General features: G+C 35.4%; 1 protein-coding gene across 1 annotated transcript in view; it reads right to left on the bottom strand.

The window, feature by feature from the left end:
- Window positions 1–6,818: 6,818 nt before the first annotated feature.
- The window catches only part of LOC149529121 (protein EDS1B-like), a 57,478-nt gene continuing 41,049 nt past the window's right edge, over window positions 6,819–23,247 (bottom strand). Inside the window, exons 2-4 of the mRNA XM_089808112.1 lie at window positions 11,539–11,614; window positions 10,034–10,702; window positions 6,819–7,918 (exon numbers count right to left, since the gene is read on the bottom strand). Of these exons, the coding sequence (XP_089664238.1) occupies window positions 7,124–7,918; window positions 10,034–10,702; window positions 11,539–11,614 (1,540 nt within the window). The 3' untranslated portion in view covers window positions 6,819–7,123. The remainder of the gene's footprint in view (window positions 7,919–10,033; window positions 10,703–11,538; window positions 11,615–23,247) is intronic.

The raw sequence follows: 23,247 nt of genomic DNA, 5'->3' as shown, positions 1-23,247 counted from the left end.
TTTTGTTTACCTGTTCCTGTAAGAATCGTAACCTTTGCAAGTTATAGGTCAGAAACAAATTCTGATACTCTACAACCAATCTCCAACAAGTTTTTACATAATCCCAAACTTTTCTTAGGGAGAAACTCATTCTAATATCACACAAAACCTTGATGAAGCCAAACCTGTACATTACTCGAGCTACCAAGGAATTGCACAAAACCTTGCTAAAGCCAAATATCCTCACCAAATATTTGAAAGGGACCCCACTAACTTGATGATTAAACTTATCATCAAATATTATATCAAATTACTTAGGGAATTTGATAATTATATGATCTTGTACATGAAGCATGGAGGCAACCATATTGTAAATAGACTAGCCAACATTCGTATTGGAGTAGAATGTGTTAGCCCCTATTTAGAATTACTCAAAATTTAAACTTTTATTTTGAATCCATTATGTAGACGGCCAAATACGAGTGCATTGGGAACCTTGCATTTTCAGTAAATTCACGTCACATCTGTGGCCTATGGTTTCCCTCCCAATTGACCCTTCGAGCAGTCAAATATGCAAGTTATAGATTTCTTTTCCAAAAATCTAGATGAAGGATTCCCTGCTCCATCTGATGGCATCATGAACAAGTTGTCCAAGTCTATCAAAAGAGCGATGTAGCTCAAGTGGAACACCCGATAAGTCAAGTTATTGAAACGCCTGATGACTATTAGTATGGGTGATTGGTGGTGATTCATCAAGTTTACAAGTAAAAAATTTGATGAAGGTGTGTTGAGAAGTTTTGGTGCATTTGGAAACTTTGAAACTTTTCTTCCATCATCGATGCTCCATCTGATATGGAGTACTAGTTGAAGTCAAAACCAATTATGAAGAAATTAATGTTATTGATGGCTTTTATAAGTTTTAAAAATATGATAAGAAACTGATGGATATATGTTGCGCTGATATTAGGAAATTCTCATAGTGAATCGAATTCTTGATGAATATTTCTAAGGATAAAGGTGGTATTGGAAGCCAAGATATGGTAGTTATCATAATTACCCACATCAACAGATTTTTATCAATTGGAATTACCTGCCCCAAAGTGGGAGATTTAAAGATCAGAATCACGTGAGAAGAGAAGGATAAATGATACTTTTAATGCTATATGGCTACAAATATCTTTCATAGGCATGCGCCTAGATGAAACCGACATCTCTGATCCATTATAGATAGTTCTCTTCCCTACCTACGGCAACAAGAGATTTGAAATTGATTATAGACACATGAAAATGTGAAGAATACAAGACTTTTGTTAGGAATGATAACTGTGAATGATTTGATCGATATGCAAGGAAAATCTGTAATAAAATACAGGGCACGTCGACTGTAATATATAGAATAACAAAGAAATCCACTCGGTGTGTTGAAGATGATGAAATTTTAAATACAAAAAATATCAGAAATAAACACTGAACAAAGAAACAAATTTTATTCACAAACTGATTGCTAACAAACGTATGTAATGGCCTCTATATATAGAGAGTCTATGATATGAGGGCATTAATAAAAGATGTTTCTAGAGGATAAGTGGATAATGCTGTATGACCTAGTTTCATGGTGTATGACCTAGTTTCATGGAGGTCGTTTCTATCTGTTATCAAGAAAATGTGCGACATACTTGCTGTTCGGTTATAACAGCGTGGATTTGGTTTGACTGCTTCTAACAGAAGAAAGCATCAAAAATTTCAAGTAAATGCATTTGGCAGCGATAAAGACAGATCAAATAATATTGGGTTCTCCATAACACATACTAGTGCAAGCCAATATAGAAACCTTGAAGAAGAAGCAATCAGTGATTGAAGAACAAGATTTCAAGACCATTTCCAAGTTCCTTTGGCAACTATGCTAGATTGGGAGCTCATTGCAATTCATATGGGATTTAACACATGTTGCTGTTGCAAATGCCGCTAATGAACATTACATGCAAACTACAAAATCATGGAGGATTTGTCGGAATTGTTTAACTGAATGCTTGTGAAGTTGTCAACTTAAGGAACAAAATGAATTATCACAGATTATTCAATAATTTGTTGCATCCTGAATATATGTTACCTCACAAAGTGGTGTACTGAAATGGCAAAGATATCCCAGTTTGGGTAGACAGTACTACAAACTTTCCATTTTAGAACACCGTGCAAGGATTTGATAATATCTCCTTGCAGCTGCTCAAACACCATTATTTCTCCTTGGAAAGTGGAGTACTCAACAGAAATTTCGAACACAATTGATTTCACTTTGAAACGTTTGGTATTTTGTGAGATTAATGATGTCCCAAATGGATTGCACTTGCATTCTTTCCTTGGTTTTATGACAGTCAAATTGGGTCTCTATGCTGATTGTGTAACTTCTTATTGCACCGTCGGATGCTTCTAAATTTTGGATATGTTTCTGTTAATCTACTTTGGTAGTTTCTCACCAGGTCGATTGTCCAAATGGTAGATTTGGTAGATTTAGAAGCACACTTTCAATCCCAAAAATCAATGTAGAGGACTAAAAACAAAAGAGCACATATCATCCAAGTTACAACAGTTTACAGATGAGAGCATCCACAAAGAACCAATGGTCTCAAGCACTAGGAAGCAACATGACTTTAATAGGTTGTGCATTCTCAAAAATGTTAGAGTGCTCATGATTGGTGTTGTTTTCACAACCAATGCTCGTGGGAAGACATATTGATACTTGAACAATATCCATAATGTATCATCATTTTGGTGCTATGCCAGCAAAATTATTTGTTCATTTCAATTGAATGATTCATGTGAACTCAAATAATGATATGGTAAAAGATGATGCAATCACAAATGGAGGTGGTGAAGATGATGTTTTTCCATTTGTGCATCTGAAGTATATGTGCCACCCACACCAATAAAATAGACAATTTTCTATTTCTATCAATGTTAAAAAGGTCTCAAGTGGCTCTTATGTAAAAGTGACTTGTGTCATGCTTGTTGTAAATAAAGCTACCTTTTAGGATTTCTCATTGTAAAAGTTGAGTTAATACTAACTTGTTTGTAAATGGGCAGTTCTTCTAAGTGGTCGCTTGGGAAGTTATTCTAGGTAATTATCTTAAATAGTTGGAGGAGTTACGTAGTTTTTCTATGTGGTTACAAGTTGGTTATCAAGAAGAGTCTATAAATACAATCTTTTTAGCAATGTAAAAGGAGAGGGAATTTATTGACAAAGGGAAAACGATGGTGAATTTCTTTTGGATCTACACCATGTACAAATATGCTTTTGAACCTATATATTTTCAAAAGAATAAAGATGAATGCATGCATTTAGTCTACGTCTCAAATCAAATATTATTGCTTACTTCTCATATATGAAGTTTAAATTCACTATTGTAATGGTGAAATTCCATAGTCTTTTTCATTCTATGTAATTGATTTGATGAAACACATTCATCTCTTAATAGCTTGATGTGGATGTATTAGAATATTCTATCTTTTTATATCTTGAGGTCTAATATTCTATTTTGTCATCATTATATCATAAGGAAAATACTCCTTTGTGATCATTCTACATTATGAATTTCAACTAGTATTCATATGTTTGACCTGAAACACTCACAGTGACAAATCTATTTGCAAATACAATGTAACTAGGAATAAAGCATTAATATTTAGATCTTGAGGGTGTACCATTCTAAAGAGTTAGCACACATAATTGGAAGCTCTATGGACCGACTAGACCCCATTTTAGTGATTTCTAGATCCAAAGGTCTTTTATGCTTGATTTCTGCATCTTATATTATGTTTTTCCATAACTTATCACACTCCACTAGACCTTGGATTTCTTTCCTAAATCTAATTTTGGGATAAGATCATCTAGATCAACGTTGTCTTAGGTCATTGTGTATTCATGAATTTGGGAGTAAACCACACATTTGACTAACCAAGAATTGAATGGGCGATCACTCTACTAATAGATAGTTAAAATAGGAAGGACGATTAGGGTATTGAAATAGTACTTCCCAGAGATAGCAATTATATAAATACTCTTATGAAGTATTTAGTAAACCTTCTATTTAAGTAGGTATTTTTTTGATGAATAGTCCTTTTCTATTAATAAATAATATACTAGTTACAATTCACAAAAAAGAGTCAGGGATACAGGATCACCTCATGAAAGTTCACATGGTCGAACCTAGAATCAACAACTATTCATCAAAAAAACCCATTAAGCAACCCCTCGAGATGCCAAAGCAGTGCCAGCTGAGGGGGGTGGTTCATCGCGATCATGAAATCCCTAAACATCCCTGGGATTGGCAAGTGGAATTGGAACAGTCTAGTCATCAACAACATCATCAGGGGCCTGGTCACCAACCTTTAGATCAGCTCGTGAGGGAGAAATAGCCAATTCCAGGTGAAAAGGCCATTTTCTAGAAACCACATGAGGAGCACCAGAAGGGGGAGCCACCAGACTTGGGGACCACCCAGAGCCACGACGAGGCGGAGTAGCAACACCAACCACCATTGCCACCCCTAGGAGAGCGGTGGCAAGAAGCTTGCAAATGAGGCGTGTGGGAGCGATGGGTAGAAGAACTACACCCTCGGTGGTGGCCCTTGGGCGGAGTGTGATCTGTCAAGACGTTAGGAGGCACTTTGGCAACTGTACAAGGAGCATTACCCCTATGATTGAGTAACTCCTAGAGGTGGGCCACCTCTAGAGCCACCTTATTGGCTTGGACTTGAATCTGCATCATTACATTGTTACAAATGCATGCTTTAGTGTATATAGCAACATTTATGTCAAGAAAATTGTGAGTGAAAAGAACAACATTCCTATCTTTCCACAAAGTAAACAAAATCTCCATCTTGAAGGTATGCCAGATCTGGGTAAATTGCCTAGGGAACCTAGGGGAGTCACCCAACATAATCATATGCCAGGAAAAAGGTACTAATTGAAACGGCTTAAAGAAATCATGAATCCATTGTCAATAATTTTGGGCACGTCTACAGAACCAAAAAATATGCAAAGAAGACTCTGGCTTCCCATAGAAAGGACATCGAGGATCTAGAACCCCAATATGCTTGAGTCGAGGCCCAAGGGGAAGACTTTCAAACATCAGATACCAAGAAAAATGTGCAATCTTGAGCTCAGTAATGACACTCCATATGGTGTCGAAACACTTTCTCCACTAAGAAAGGGAAGACTGCAGATGCTAGCGCTGGTTGAGGGTATCCACCATTGGCAAATGGGGAGAAAGCCATCGATACCCCAAACTTGGTTTGTAGTTGGTGAAGGGAGTGGAAGGATACCATTTCCAGTCTGTCCACCAAGGTCGAATAGACTGAATACCCACCTTGTGAATTAAGTGATTTGGAATTGTAGAAAGCAACAGATCAAAAGTCTGCTGATCTAAACGGGCAAGACAGAACTGGACTTTCATATCTTCCCAAGATCTGATGCTCATAGAGACCTTGCAAAAGAGGTCCTTAAGTGTCTTGATGCCATGTTTGAAAAAACGCAGAGCACTAGCACCTTGAGTCTTGGCCAGAGGAATACATTGGATGGGAAATATTGGAGACCACTAAATGTTCTACTGATTCAAAGAGAGCCCATCACTGAACCCATCACCAGACCAGCAAAGCCAAGGCTTCATAGCTTCCCATGCTTTCCATATGCTCTTGATAACAAAAGAGCCCTATATGTGCATAGGTTTTCGCATGATGAGAAGGGTTTGAAAGCCAATCCCCTTCCATGTAGGCCTATTAATAGGAAACCCAAAAGAAATATCAAGCTTCATCTCAAGTAATGTTACGTATAATCTATTTGGCACAAAGAGCGAGGCCTTGCTTCTATGTGGAAAGAAGGCCAAGGCCTCCAGACTCTTTAAGGAGACAACAAAAATCCCAAACCACTCTATGAAAGCCATGATGGTTAGAACCAAAAGCCCAAAGAAAGTCACAGAGCAATCTCTCTAATTTCAGATAAGAGGCTTTAGAAGGAGCCCAACAAGAAGGATAATAAACATGCGTAGCCACCATGACCTTTGAACAATCTGAAATTTCTCTGCCAACGAAAGGGGTTTAGTAAGCCAATAGTCAAGCTTCTTTTCAATTTTGACAAGCAAAATGTTCCACAACTCGAGTGGGAAGCTTGAAAGGAAAAGGGAATGCCCATAAAGCGAAAGATCTCCTTGTGAGTGACCCATTTCCATTTGAACAGGTCAAGCCAGGGCCGAGCTGGAAAAAAAGATTGCCCATAGCAGAGCATTTTGTGCCATTGAATAGCAGAACTAGAGGCTTGACAAAAGATTTCCAAGCATTGCAAGACATTTTGGCTTAAGGCAGTAGTTGAAAGTAAAAGTGATTTGGAAACAATTATGAGTTATTTGTTAACAATTAATCTTACAATTTATTTATCTAAACTTTTATTTAATTAATTTATTTTTTTAATATTTAATTTAAATCAATTTTTTATATAACTTTTACACTATATGGTTTAAATCGTATTGATCTATTATTTCAATTATATTTACAAATTTATATTTATTAAAATTTGTATTTATTTTTATATGTAATAATATATTATAAAATAATTAAAACATTTAATATTCTTAATATCTATATTGATTGAATTTTAATTTTTGAAAAATTGATTACTTGTACATTTTTTTCATTAACTTTTTCAATCACATTCTTTTTAATTTTAGTTATTGTAAATTTTTATTATTAATCTTTTCAATCACACCCTACAATTCATTATGAGAATAGTGAACATCTCTCTAAAATATTATTCAAACCATAAATGATAAAATACACATTCAAATCTAAAATTTCTCAAACCCAACCAACATTCATTATAAAATAGTAATAATAATAACGTGAAGACTACATATTATTCTCATTTCTTTGCTGAGATACAAAGAAACCGGATTTGAAATGCCAGCAGTTCTATTAGGACACAAATTTAAACAGCTTCAGAAGCAGTTTGTGACGAGTACTGTAACAAACTTATCGAGACCTAGATTGGAAAGAAAACAACACATCATGCAGGGCGACGAAAACATAGAAATTGACAAGTTCAAACAAACCAGAACTATGAAAAAAACTTCTTAGATGGAGAAAAACGCTCATGCCCCTAAACTCCCACAGCCTTCCAACCCTCGGTGGTCATGAAGTTAAACAGAGGAGAGTTAATTGGCTGCGATTGATATCGAAGATCTCTGTACTGTCCCCACCATTCCATGAAGCTACTCCCCTCTAAGAAAACCTCACCAGAAATACTGCGATTCCCTATCATTTTCAACACACAATCTTCAAACTTCTTAAGACTCTCCATCTCCAGGGCATTGAGGTCTTGACGTTGAAGAGTTTTGAGGGCTTCTTCAACATGAGCCCAAAAGCAAGAGTCTTCAGTTAAAGATGCAAACTTTGTGCGGGGCTTTTTTCCTCTATTGCTGCCAGTGCGGGTTCGCTCTTTCTCTCTCATCCATTTCTCAAGTACCTCGTGGCGGTGGTGCCTAACACCTGCTGACAGATAGTTTCCCATGTTCCTATGCTGTCCATAGCTGTCAATTTGATAGTGCCTTGCAATGTCCAGAGGCTCCACAAGTTTCCTATACGCATTGCCAGCATTGATCCATTTGTTTTGGGACTGGAAGTCGCTGGGCAACTGGTGCTTCTCCACCTTCTCTATTATATCATCCCAAAAAAATGCCAAGTTTCCTCTAATTAAATTTGCTTCAATATCTTTTCTGTCTCCATCTTTGAAAGAATCATAGTAGCCGCGGTCCTTGCAACATTGTTTGTACCATTCCAGCATTGCCATATTGCTTTGATTCTTGCTCAAGTCAAAATTTAGCCTATCAATGTTCATGTCTTGCTCGTTTTGCGTCTTCCCGGCTTTCCTCAGGGCATCAAGTGCTTCAGCATTCTGCTCTACCATCAGAGTGAATCAGTTTCAATGTCTAAGAAAACTACTACATCTAACAAAATAGAAATGGCAAGTGGAAATAAGTAACAAATGTAACTAAAACAGAAACAGTTCTAGTTAGTTCACATATATGAAGCATAAACCCATACCACAATCAAACACAACCAACATTTGCGGAAACTCTTTACAATTCCCCTACTAGGTCACGATGAAATTTCCACTTAACTACTTAAGAATCAGCCTTTGTATAAATTGAAATATGGTAGGAAGATACTGTTTTTATTTGTTGTATTTGTCCTATTTTAAGAGGTCATTGGAAGATTTTTGCATTACAGTTTAAATTATAAATTATAATTATATATTATAGTGAAAGTTCTTTGGTTTACTAGTGAAGTCTAATGATTGTGAAATAGTCTATTTAAAAGTCAATAATTAAGCAGTCCTGTATTATGCAAGAACTCAACACAATAAAAGATGGGGTAGGGCTTGTGTCAAAATGAATTTTCATAGAACAAACGTCATTACCTTTCTATCTATAAACAAATTTAGCAGAATGAATGCACTTCAGTCCTTACATCTCTTTTGAAGAAGTTTCAGCCTAAGATATGCTAGATCCGAGATCTAGTATTTATATGATTCTATGAATTGAATGTAAAACCCTATCTAAAATACAAAAGAAAACCTCATGAAATGACTCTATTAGAACACTTAAATAATCATTATTAAAACCAAACCAAATTTCTTATTTCTAAACAACTTTGATGGAATGAATACACTTTAATCCTTACATCTGAAGCAGAAAAAAATTCAGCCTAAGATATGTTCCAAGATTAAATCTTCGGCTGATTCTATGAAATAAATATGGAACCCTTAAAGGAAAACATTATGAAATGATTATACACTTGAGCACAAATAATTATCATTAAAACCATATTAAATCATTTATATAAACTCACACACGATGGAAACTAAAAACAACAAGAAGAAATACCATATCTATAACTCTTTTTTTCCCTTTTCATTCCATAATATATATACACCTTTCCTATTTGTCTATAATTATAAATTTTCGATATTGAGGATTAAAAAACTTTAACTGAATAAATTCAGTCAAGGAAAAACAAGTAACATAATAATCATAAAGAAATAAATTAAAAAAAAAATAAAAAATGATGCTGACCAAGACTCAAATAAAGAGAAATTGAACTATTTGAGTTTGTTAGAATGGATAAATTTCAGATTTTCAACTGAAGAGATTTGAGGGAAAGGTTTGTCAGGTTTGTCCTCCTTTATTAGATAACTGACCAATTCTATTTCCTATTGACTCTCAACTCCACTAGTCTCACCCTAATACATATATTTCTATATTAAAAAATTATATACTTCTTTAAGTTAGATATAAAACTTCTTTTAAAAAAATCTCATAAAAGATATTTATACTGACATATATAATTATTTTAAAAATATTTTAAACTATATTTATGAACCATAGAAACATTATATCTCTAAAGTATGATAGATTCCTAAAGTGTCAGAATAGATCATAATTTTGAAAAAATAAAAATAAAACCAAATAAAGAACAGCAACACAAAATATCTTATCTATCACTCTTCCTTAACTTTTTAATTCCCTTATTTTTCTCACTAGAAATGTTAACTTTCAGATGTAGTAAACCCACAAATGTTAACTTTCACGTTCAGATGTAGCATTGCCAAAATGTAAACTATCACTCTTCCTTAACTTCTTAATTCCCCTGTTTTTCTCACTAGAAATGTTAACTTTTAGATGTAGTAAACTCACAAATGTTAACTTTCATGTTCATATGTAGTAACGCCAAAATGGAAACTACCACTCTTCCTTAACTTTTTAATTACCCTGTTTTTTTCAATAGAAATGTTTACTTTTGAATGTAGTAAACCCACAAATGTTAACTATCATGTTTAGATGTAGTAACGCCAAAATGTAAACTTTCTGTTCAGATGTAGTAACCTAATAAATTTGAAAACTTGGGACGACTAGGTAAAGTCAGGCAAGAGAAAAGAAGAAATACTCCACTCACCAAAAAAAATTATTTAAAAAGTAGACAAATTGATAAGTTAAAGCAAAAAGACTACCTGGACCTCAATTCCGATGGCTTCCACTGTCAGTGCTATTCCCATCTCGAAGGAGGACTCAGAAGCAAAGTTTGCAATTCCCCATGAATTCTGTAAGTTTTCAACCACAGCTTTCAACAACTTGCCATAACCTGTATGCCCTGAAATGCAGGCGCCTAAAATTTGATCATAAGTCAATCGTTGATTGCATTGCACAGTATAATGCAGCATCTTCAGCGCCGCTTCAGAGTCAGCAATACAAGCTGCACGGTTCATTGAACAGAACATGTAAGTACCAGAGGGTCTATAAAGACTTCCTCCAGAAACTATTGACTGCAAGACATTGTTAACAAGAGTCATGCAAGCCTCTTGTATCAGATCATCCGATCCAGACACCAAGTGAGGGGCAACTGCATTTAGAGGTTCGGCAATTGATTGAGAAGGTGCAAGGAGCATCCGAGGAACAATATCATGTTGGGATACCACATGACAAAACCTTCCACACCAATCCTGGCGAACAATGGCCTCCACAAAGCTAGCATCTCCCACTAAAGGAGAGCCAAATGTAATGCAAAAAGAAGAAGTGGTTCTCACTCCCTTTTCCAAAAACCAAATGGTGGCTAGGGTTGCAACTGCACCTCCAATGGAATGCCCCACAAATATGATGGATTGTTCCCGTAAAGCCTGCACCTGATGAAACAAAATAAATAAACAACATTACTTAATATATGTCAATATATGTAAACATAGTGTTGGCAGTGGCTAAGAGTTCCTTTTGAATTCGTGATAAGACTTATTTGCCTCTTGTGGTACTATAAGACTCTTAGTACAATCGGTTGGTGCAAGGAAAACCTTGATCATCCTAATCAATAGGTCACTGAGAGTGAAGCTGAGAGGGGGATTGTTAGCAGTGGGCCAGCATCCATGACAGGGTTTGCAAAATGGCTTAACAGTCTCTAGTTTGCAACATGACTTAACAGCCTCTGGTTCACCACATGACAACCTCTAGTTCACGACATGACTTAACTACCTTTGTAGTTCTATAAGACTAGAATTGGTTGTATTAGACATTGTTAGATATATCTTTCAATGCAACGACAACCCTCACAATTCTAGCACTCAGATCTCTCTCGCATAAAATGGCTTAATATTCTCTGATTTTCGACATAGCGTAAGGGTGATTTAATGCATGAACTATAACCAGTAGGCCACAGGACTACATAGAGTGAAGCTGAGATGGGCATTGTTAGCATTGGACCAGCATTCCTGGTAGGATTCACAAAATGGCTTAATAGTCTTTGGCTTGCGACATGGCCTAACAGCTTCTAGTACGCAACATGACATAACTACATTCTGTAGTTCTATAAAAATATTGGTTGTATAAGACATTGTCAAGTAAATCTTTTGATGGAAGGACAATCCTCACCATTCTAACACTTAGATCTCTATCTCATAAGAAAAACAAACTATTCCTCTTTAATAACTCTAAATAATTGATGAACAAGTTGTTATGGATATTAGTTTACCTGAGCTTCGAGATTTGTATTCTCCAGAATATATTGAAAGCGGTTGGAAGTCCCTCTGTAATTAGTAAATTCATATCTAAAACTAAAACTAAATTAGTAATTTTCTTCTAAATAATTATTAAAATATTACATATATTTATTATTAGTAAATTACTTGTATCCAATAGCAAAAGTATAGAATTAAGTAAAATAAGTTGTATGAGAGAGAGTTTTTTATAAAGAGAAATTTAGGGTAGGGGATAGATAGAGAGATGGATATGACAATGAGTATGGGTGGGGTTAAAAAGGAAAGAGGGGTATTAGGGGGCATATCTAGAGAGAGTAGAAAGGGGTGTGTGTGTGTGTGTGTGTGTGTGTGTGAGAGAGAGAGAGAGAGAGAGAGAGAGAGAGAGAGAGAGAGAGAGGGTTTGAAGGAAGAGAGGGGCATATCGACATGGTATAAAGGTGTGTGTGAGAGAGAGAGAGAGAGTGAGAGAGAGAGAGAGAGAGGTGATTAGGGGGTGTATCTCTTATATCTTATTATATTTTTCTATAGAATGAGATCTTATAGATAGGGAAAGAGAGATGGATATTATGGTGAGATAAGATAGGGAAAATAATGAGTGTGTGTGAAAGAAAGAGAGGATGGTTGATGCAGTACAGTGAAGGAGATTCCCTAAAGGAGATGTGTAACCCCCAACAAATAACCACACAGTGGAAGAATAATAATAACATGGAGAGATTTAGATCCAATAAATGAAACTCTCATAATAGAATCATAAAATTTACATCCATAAGGCTTTCCAGGTTATAACCAAATACATAAGCAATTACAATAGTAATTCTGCAAGATCTTGCAGATACATATCCTAGCTAGCCCAGATCCACAATCTACTAGAAAACTCCAAGAAGAATCTAAATTTGCACTTGCAAGCCACCAAGCAACCTTCTTGTTTCCCAAGCCGCAACTACTAGCTCTACTCACAAACTTCACTCTACTTAGCTACTCCTCTCTCTAGCTGACTTCCTTCATGTTGAATTCCATGCTCCATGTTGAATGAATAATGACAAGACAAGACCCTCTACTTATATCAAACCAAGCCACAAGTTGGCCTACCAAGTTACATTCATAAGCCCTTACATTAAATAAACCCTCAAGCCATGAGTTACATTTAATAATGCCACCTATTAAATCCATTTTTTCGCTCTTTTCTCCATTTTTATTATTTTTCTTCTAATTTTCATCACTTTCTTTCTCCTCCACAATTTTTTTCTTCTAATAATTTTTTTAATCCTTTTAATTTTTTTTTTAATTTTTAAAATTAACGTCCCCCAAGTTTTTTTCTGATGTAAGATGCTCTTGCATCAGATTCCCCAAGCAGATAGAAAAGTGTGTCCCACACTTCAATGCCAAAAGAAATATCTCCAACCATCTTCATCTTCACTAAAGGTTTCCAATCCATCTGAGATACAAGAACAAATATGAAAATCAACCATCTATGCTTCATCCACTCAAACATCAAAATAGAATTACTCTTAGTAACCCAATCAACAATCCTGCTTTCAAGAACAAATTGAACATAATGCTTCACCAATATTCTTTGCAACTAATCATAATAAAAAATAGTAATATCCTCCAACATGAAATCCATGGCAACAATGCATGTAACTTCAAAGCCAAGTCAGCAACATGTAAGCCCAAATCCACAATAAGGGAAACATGTAAATCATTAGCCATGTCAACCATGGGAAAATTACACACACAAAGATCTAAAGTATCATGTAGATCCTTAACCACCTAAGTAACTAGTGAATCCATACTAGCAACATCCAACTCCACATTAGTGCCAACATCCATATCCTCAACAAAAGAATGTCTACCAATAGGTGAAACCAAAACCATATCCACATCAAGAGGACTATGGAAATCTATATCAGAAGTAACTGGTAAATCTTTAATCATTTCAATGACAACTTATGAATACAGATCCATATCAACCACCATATGAAAATCCTCAATCACAAATCTCATCATCCAGAGTAAGATGCTCTACAATTTCCATGCCAGATCCATCTAAGTGATCATGAAAACAAATATCATGTCCAACATCAGCAAGGTTAGGGACCTCTTCAGCAACAACCACAAGTTTCTCTGTAGGATTCACATCAGACTCCTTAAATTGATCAACAAAGCCTAATTCCACCTTGAACTTGAAATGTCCTCTTTTCTCTCGAACAAGTCTTCTAACTGGCCACACAACTCACTTCCAGATCGGTAGACTCCAACTACATAAATCTCTACAAAACTCAACTATCCTTTCCTTAACTCGATAGGTCAATCTAGCTTCCAACAAAGAAGACATCTTTGTAATTCTCTTCTCCATGACATCATAGAGATCTAAAATCTTTCTAGGGTCCAATCTTCTTAGAGGCATATACTAACAACATCGCAAACACTACACAATAAATCCACGCTATTAACAAGCACCAACCAGATCAAAGTTTCAGTCAACAAGATCAAATTTCCATCTTCGCAACCATCGAACCATCTACAATTATAAGTCAGAACCACAATCTTATACCTTACAACAAAGATTTGTAAGACTTTAGAAGGAATAATCCACCACAAGATCGAACTTAGCTTTGCTACCACTTGGTGCAGTGCAAGGTAGGAGAAAACCCAAAGGAGATGTTCTAGCCCCTATCAAATAATGACACAACAGAAGAATAAAAATAACACAAAGAGATTTAGATCCAAATAATGAAAAATCCCATAATAGAATCATAAAATTTACATCCAATATACTTGATTGTAAGGCCTTCTGGGTTATGACCAAATACATAAGCAATTACAATAGTAATTCTGCAAGATCTCGCAAGATCCAAATCGTAGCTAGCCTAGATCCACAATCAGGTAGAAAACCCCAAGAAGAAAATAATTGTGCTCGCAAGACACCAATGAACCTTCTTGTTGTCCAAGCTGCAACTAGTAGTTTTACTTAGCTACTCCTCTCTCTAGTTCACTTCCTTCATGTTGAATTCCGTGTTGCATGTTGCATGAATAATGACAAAATAAGATCCTCTACTTGTACCAAACCAAGCCACAAGTCGGCCTAGAAAGTTACATTAAATAAATCCTCAAGACAAAAGTTATACTAAATAATACCACCTATTAAACACATTTTTTCCCTCTTTTATCCATTTTATTTTTATTTTTTTTCTTCTAATTTTTATCACTTTCTCTCTCCTCCATAATTTTTAAATTTTTTTCTAATAAGTTTTAAAAAAATTTCCTTTCTAATTTTTTTTTATGTCCCACTTTATTTTCTGATGCACGATTTTTTGCATCACTTGTTATGGGGTATATATATGTAGAGAGAGAGAGAGAGAGAGAGAGAGAGAGAGAGAGAGAGAGAGAGAGTATGGGGCATTTCTAAAGATAGAGGCATGGGATCTTATTATGTTTTCTATAGAAAGAGAGCTTACAATTAGGAGAAGAGAGGGGGATATTATGGTGAGATAAGGGAGGGGATAGAATGAGAGAGTGACTTATTGTGGTATATATATATATATATATATATATATATAGAGAGAGAGAGAGAGAGAGAGAGAGAGAGAGAGAGAGAGAGAGAGAGAGAGAGAGATTAGGGGGCAATGTATATATAGAAAGAGTTTTTAATAGAGAGAAATTGAGGGTAGAGGAAAGATAGAGAGATGGATATGACAATGAGCATGGGCAAGGTTAAAAAGGAAAGAGGGGTATTAGGGGGCATATCTAGAGAGAGTAGAAAGTGGTGTGTGTGTGTGTGTGTGTGTGTGTGTGTGTGTGTGTGTGTGAGAGAGAGAGAGAGAGAGAGAGAGAGAGAGAGAGAGAGATGAATATGATGGTAAGAAGAGGTGGGGTTTAAAGGGAGAGAGAGGTATTAGGTGGATTATCTAGAGAGTGGAAAGCAATTTGTGTTTGTGTGTGAGTGTGTGTGTGTGTGTGTGTGTATATATATATATTATGGGGCATATCTAGAGAGAGATAGAACTACAACATTTGGGGTCAAATTGCAACGATAGTGAACATTATGATGATTTTCATGTTTTGTTTTGCAATTATTCCTGACATTGTTGCAATACCAACCTTGGCATAATAATTGTGACATCCTTGTGAGTATATAAAAAGAAGAAAACATGACATAAATCATTCTCCATTTGTTTTGATTGTGGAGATTTGGATGCAAAAGAGGGTGGAGAGCTTTGAACGAGGGTCGTAACCTTGTGATTGGTGTATTTCATTGTTGTGATCTTTGCATTTTGTTGCCATGTCCTTGCTCTACGATTTCATTCCTATGATCTCTGCATTTCATTGCAGTGCCCTTGCTTTGTGATTTGGTTGTCATGCCCTTGTGATGTCTCCATTTTGTTGTCGTGCCCTTGCTCTATGATTTTGTTGTCATGCCCTTGCTATAGGATTTTTTTGTCATGTCATGTCCTTGTGATCTCTATGCCCTTGCTTTGTGATTTCTTTTTCATACCCTAGCTTTGCAATTTTCTTCAAGGGCTATGTAAATGTTCATTTCTTTTTCTTCTAAATAGTTATCTCTTTATATTTCCTTCTATATATATATATTTAGAGATCTTTTTTAAGGTGCTTATTACATCTTAGCACAACATAAAAATTGATCCAACTGCATACATATTCCAGAATCCAAATAATAAAACAATAAAATTCACTCAACCCATGCTAAGTGACTAACCTCAAGATCCTCCACAAAAATAATGCAAACAAGGAAAAAAGGATAGAGTTCACAAGAAATTTTACAAAAATGCATCATAGCAGATATTTTTAGAAAGAAACTAGACATAACCCAGTAAATTGGGTCTAGTTGCTGATTAGATGGGTTGATTACAAATTCCTATATAACTGTCATTAGATTACATACAATAAATCAAATAATCAACTATTCCATTACAATATCCAATATTTCTGCAAGCCACATTTTGTATTAATATCACACTTAAAACCAATCAATTTTCCAAAATTTTCAGTGTCTTGAGGCCTCTTGCCCAATTGTTCATGTGCTTGTCTATGATTCCATATTGTGCATATTCTGTGATCATTGTATTCTATGTAATTATCACTCCACTTTTTATCCATCTCATGGGATGACCTCTCTATTGACACATTGCAACAAATGATTCATGCCTCCCTTCACTATGGTGCCTCTGCAAGCTTTCTCCATTCCAAGTGAGCATGATTTCCTCTAGTTCCAACATGATGATTGCCAATGTGTGACTTTTGAATGAAAGTTTAGACAATCTTTTTTTACAAATATCATGGTAGCATTCTATCAAACAATTCATGTGCCTTGTCTAAACTGCCCGATTGATGAGTTGTCACTAAGAAGTGTTGTTAGATAAGAAGCTTCACATTTAATTTTGTTCCTCACATATCATTTTGTGGATACTAGCTTCTTATCTAGTTTCTACAACACCCTTGCATATGGATTATTTTGTAGTTGATATGTATTTTGTTAATGCTCCATATTTCATGGCTTGGCACGAATCCAAGTTCGTCTAATTTCTTTCTACAATTTATTTTTTAATATACTATCTCAAAACATATGAATGTTAGAAAACAGTTGGGAATGGGATTTTTGAAGTTAAAAACCTTTCTACTTTTTTTTTTGGTAATATGATCAGATAGATGTCTTAATGGTTGTTATTTATGGCAACATATATTGTAGTGTCTCTCGTGTTTGCAGTCTGCACCTTTGTTGTTACTTTGATTCGAGAGATACTTGATACTCTTTTATGTGTACTTTGAGATGACTTGAGGGTCAAATGTTATACTTTGATTTAGTACCATAGATGGTATACTGCTATGTTGTTCAATTTATCATATTTGCATGTTGATGCTATTTTTGAGATGATAGTAGATCTATGATGATATCTTGTTATCTGGTTATATGGTTTATTGGACATATTTTCTGATTATGTTATGAGATGGATTTTATGCTATGCTTATTTACTTCATTCTTATTCTTTATGTGAACATGAGTGGTTTAAATGGATTAATTATTTAATGCATTAATTGCTTCGACTATTATATGATATAAAATTGCACTTGATTGTGTGTTTTAGTGTGCAAGATTTATATCCCGATAGTGGCCTATGGAGTTAGTGATTCAACTATTCATACTTTACCAATGTTGTCCCTGTATGGTTGACATATCCTTATTTTAATTGTTTTAATTAAAAGCTTTTGGTGATTAGTAAATCCAAACTCATTTTCATTATGTGATCAAACCAATGAGCATGTTTGTGCATTTAGAGGTTCGCTCTGTTGCAAAAATGTTAAGTGATTTTCTGTGTTTTTTTGGGTTTTCAAGTTTTAAATCTTTTCAGATTTAATTTCTGGTAGCTTTTCCTTAGGTGAATTCTCATTATGAGGAAGAACCTATTTTTTTTTGGGTCGATTCAGAGTCTAGCTAGTCTAATTGGCTAATTGTCCTAATTGACTGTTCACTCGAAAAGTGAATAAGTATTGAAAAAGAGATTTCTTTATTCACTTCTCACTTTTTGAAAAGAAAAATTTGAGAGCTTTTTGAGAATCCTCTTCTGAAGGATTTTTTTTCTGTTCATTTTGGGAGTTGTGAGGGTGGGCTTTTCACGAGATTAGTCTCATTAGATCTGGCTTGGAGAGTTCTTTCTTTACCGTCACTTTCAGCAGTTTTGGCGGGATATTTATTTTATTTTGTAGGTTTTGGTTTTTTCCCCTTTTATTGTCAGGTAGGGCCTTCTCATTTTGTTGTTTTTGCTCTATTTGAGCTTCCATTTCTTATAGCAATATGTTAGGAGGCTGAGAACTAGTGTTCCCCTCTGTTCCTGTTTGCTAGTTCTGCCCAATTGGTCGGGTATGAACGTTTTCCCTATTTTTCGGATGGGGGTTTGAGGTTTTGAGCTGTTATGCTGGCCATTTTTACATACGGTGTTCAAAATCATTTATTATTGGATTTTTGGGGGATTTTGTACCAAAAGGTCAAATGAGTTTTAATTTTAGAAATTTTCCAATTTTAGGGTTTTTACCTCATTTTGTGTGCTGCCTGGTTTTCTCAAGTTTTCTTGGTATGAGTTTGGTCACAGGCTTGGACGATCTATTTGGATGTCGGTCAGACCTTTATTGCACTTTTTGCATTGCACTGGGATGCGTGTTGCATCTGTCATCCTCATTCTATTTTTAGTTGATTGACTTTTTTCTTTGTGTTCTCATCCAATCCATGTGTTATGATCTTTGTGATGGTGGTGCGCCACACATGAGTACATCTTTCAATCGACCTGTAGGGCTTGCCCTTCCATTGACTTGTTGAAAGTTGTGATCATTGGGGTTGGGTTGGGAATTTGCATGCCTACGGGCACTCATCATTGGATGAGCATGGGTAAAGTAGGGTAGCATATGGTGGGGCCTTCTATCTCATAGCTCGACGTTCATGGCACTGGAGGTTTGCAGAGGGAGCTTTATATAAGTGATAACTAAATTAAAATACTAGGTGGTAATAAATTTAAAATAATTAAAACTAGATTGTGCGCCTTTCGTTGGGTAGAGTAGCTACCAAACTGGCTTGGGCTTGTCAATGCCAAGCAACTCTCCATGATGTCAGCCCCTACTTAGTAGCCCATTAAGATGTCTAACTAAGACCTATAGTTATGCATTGTCCATGTCTTGGATTTAGTCATCGTACTGTTTGGCGTGTGTGTTAGCCATGGATGTTTGTTTTGCATGTGGTTGTGGTTGGATCATTATCTCCATCAGCACGACAGGTGTAAACCTGCAGGTACCACATGGTTGAGAGGCATAGCTACCTTCACATCACTACTAGGGACCAGTGTACAAAGATAGTCTATTGTCCTAGTGTGACCATTGCTGGATGTTTTCACTTGCTACTTCGGGTTCCATAGTATGCTTTCTTGTGATTTATGCTTTCATTGGAATGGTTGTATATCATGTTCAGATGATGTTAGTTACTATCATATTCCCTTATTATGATGATTAGCATGTGATAGGTGATGTTATCTACTTTGTAGGATTATCTTATGCTTTACTTCTAGCATGTTGGATTTCCTTATGCTTATGTTGTAGCATATGTTAGTAGTGACATCCCTATTATGATAGTCTCAATGATCTGATCAGTGGCTTGGGATGTTACACGCAGGGGATAGCTAGGGCCCATGATGGTCTTATGATGCTATTGACGGTTGGGACGAATTGCATACTTAGTTTTTTTGTATTGCTCATTGTGATGTTATTTCTGTTTACTACAATGTTTCTTTTAGTACACTATGATGTTCCTTCTATTATTTTCCTTCATTGTTTGATTAGATGGTTAGATTCTAGCTTTCTGTCTTTCAGCTTTTGTCGAGTATTCTTGCCTCAAGATGTGGATCCGGTATTCCCCTATGTGGAGGAATTTTATAACTTAGATTTCTTAGCTTTTAATTGCTTATTGCTCTTGCATGTTGATGTGAGATCTCACATGAGATTGTACTTTCTTGCGTGAGGATGCAAGTCTTCATGTGGTGTTGTGGGTTTCTTCACATTGCCTAGCACTTCCTCATGTGAAACCCTACTCTAGTTTGGGGTGTTTTGGTTGTACGACCAAACGCTTGCTCACGTTGTTGTGCACATCTTCATGCAACATGATGCACTTCTTCGCGTGAAAATCTATCAAAGGTAGGTCCTTGCACGAAAAATAGAAGGTGTCTCCTTCAGTTTTCGAGGATCAATTTTCAGAGTTTCTAATACCCATGGGGTTGGCCTAATTTACCTTGGTTGGGCAGGTTTTTGATTCTTTGTTCTATTATCATTTTCGAGTGTTTTTTTCTCATAGTGTCGTGTCAGTTTAGGTAGTGGCATCAGGAGATTTTTTGGGTGTCAGGATGGTGGTTAAATCTTCCGTTGCAATCTACGTGGTCATTGTATGATGTTGACATGTGCATTCATACTTCAAAAAAAAAAATGTTTGTATTTCATCCTTGTTCCAAGGATCTTCAGGCGGGGCATTACATACATTCAACATTTCATTTATGCATTTAGAGTTACAAAATTGTTTAAGTTTTAGACAATTTACAACAACACAGAGAACATATGTTAAGTGTATGGATGACTTGTTGAGAGTTATCTCATGTAGAGTTAAGGAAAGATTCATGACACTGTCATGATGACATGTGCCAGTGTGCAGATGTGTACGTACAATACTATTGAAATTATAAGAGGAGTAACTGAGAGGGGAAGGGTGAATCAATTACCACAAAAATAAATTATAGATCCCTTAGATGTCAATACAAATCAAAACTTTTTTAAAACTAAACTTTGTTGTAACTTGGCAAATGCACAGGCAAAATGATGTAACTCAGCAAACATTGAAATAACTTGACAAATGCTTAACATGAAAATCTTTAAGATATTATCTATGGATAATCTTATTTTAACTTAGTTGCATACACATAAAAGGAATAGAACGAACACAATTGACATCAAGATTTAACATGAAAACCCAATTTGGGAAAAACCTCCAATTTTAACTAGTTATTGATTTTCACTCTTCTGAAGTGAGCCTTGTTAGGAGCCAACCCTGTTAAAGGTTAAAAAACACATTGTTAGACCTATGATCTTGTTAGAGGATTTAATCACCTTGTTAGAAGTGGCCTTGTTAGAGGTCTTTAGACACTTCAATAGAAATGCCACCTTGTTAGAGGATTTACAAATAGTTGTTAAGCCAACTCTGTTAAGAGATTTAGATCACTGCTACAATGGTTAGAAGGTAACAATGAGATGACCAAATTTTTGATGCAACTGAATTGTTGATTACCGATCTTAATTTTGGCTTGCATACTTGATCCTTCCTGATCAAATGTATCTTTGCGGCTCAACAAGGATATTTTTCTTATCCTTCTAATTTTCTTCCTCTAAGCATCATCAAATCTTCAATTATGTTTCACACATTCAATCCTCAACTTGACCTTATATTTATACCTTATACATTGCCAAGTTGTCTTGAATACAACTTAGAAAAATTAACATTCATCTTCTCAATCAGCTAGAACAAACAAACAATTCAATTGAACTCAATATGCCAAAACAAGAAAATCCTTCATTAGCTATCCCTGCTTGGTAGATACTAACTCAAAGTGATTTTCCTATGTTAACCAAGTGAATTGGGTTAACACTACATATTCAAAAAGTTCCTTTGGTAACTAAGTGAGCTCAGTTAACACTGGTTTCATCCAAAATTTTCTTCATTAATTGAGTGAGCTCGATTAACACTCAACTTCTGCAAACTTTCCTTTGTCACCCGAGTGAACTCAGTAGACACTGTCTTCTGAACTAGGCAAACTTTGGAATGCTTAGTAGAAAAAGAAAATTTTCTTCAATGCCTGAGTGAGCTCGACATACAATGACTGGCAATGATATGACATTTTGTGTAACATCAAAGACAATACACAATTAATCAATTGTTTCCAACATTCTCCCTCTTTGGTATTAATGGCAACACAACATGTCATAATGCAATGAAATTTTAGAGCAAGAATAAAGTAAGGAACATATCCTTATTTTCATTTTGGTTTTCATCCATGAGAACTCCCTCTATCAATGTAAACTCCCTCTGCCTTCAGTTTCTCCTTCTGTCAATAAAACTCTGCCTTCAATATCTGACCAAGTTCATTTTCCCTTTTTGACATTTCTTTCTCTATATCTTTATAAAATTTCTATGAGCTATGATAGTAAAATTCTCCCTCTTTCACATCTCATGCCAAAGACGATATTCAGTGAATATCAATGTACCTTATGTACTGATTCATTTGCAATGTGTCCTTGTCAATACTGCATCAACTGACTAATCTTCAACATGCTCTGGTTGATGCATCACTAAACTACATTTAGTGAGCTTCAGATAGGGGAATGACCCCTAACTTACCTCTTAGATACATAAATGCATCCTTAGGCAATGGCTTCGTGAATATATCTACAATTTGTTCTTTAATATTCACATATTCCAATCTTACCTCTTTATCTTGTACCAAATCTCTCAAATTTTATTTTTTATAGCAATGTGTTTTGTTTTAGTATGCATCACAAGATTCTTTGATATATTGATTGCATTGGTGTTATCACAGTATATAACCATTGGATCCTTGATCTCTATCTTCATACCTACCAACAATTACTTGAACCAAACAATATTAGAACAATTAACTATTGCTACCACATATTCTGACTCTACTGTGGACTAATAAATACAGTTATGCTTCTTGCTTGTCCAAGAAACTAGTCTTTTGCCGAGAAAGAATGCTCCACCACTTGTTCTCTATCTATCATCAACACTTCTTGCCCAATCAATATTTATGAATACTTTCAAATCAAAATTGCCTCCTTTTTTGTACCATAAACCATATTCTTTAGTACCTTTCAGATACCTCATGATTCTCTTGATTACCATCATGTGATTTTCTTTGGGATTTTCTAAGAATCTTGCCACCATTTTGACTGCTAATACAATATTAGGCCTTGTATGCACTACATATTGCAATTTTCCAATCATTGATCTATATGTGGTCTGATCTACTTCCTTGGAATCATCATTTTGGAAAGCTTATGTCCAGTAGACATAGGAGTTCCAACTAATTTTGAATCTTCTATTCCATACTTCTTTATTATCTCCTTGATATATTTAGATTGAGTAA

This window comes from Cupressus sempervirens, chromosome 11 (genome assembly GCF_028749045.1).
Source record: "Cupressus sempervirens isolate cs-2001-9-10 chromosome 11, ASM2874904v1, whole genome shotgun sequence".
NCBI classification, from domain to species: Eukaryota; Viridiplantae; Streptophyta; class Pinopsida; order Cupressales; family Cupressaceae; genus Cupressus; species Cupressus sempervirens.
This window is presented reverse-complemented; position numbering and strand designations above follow the sequence as displayed.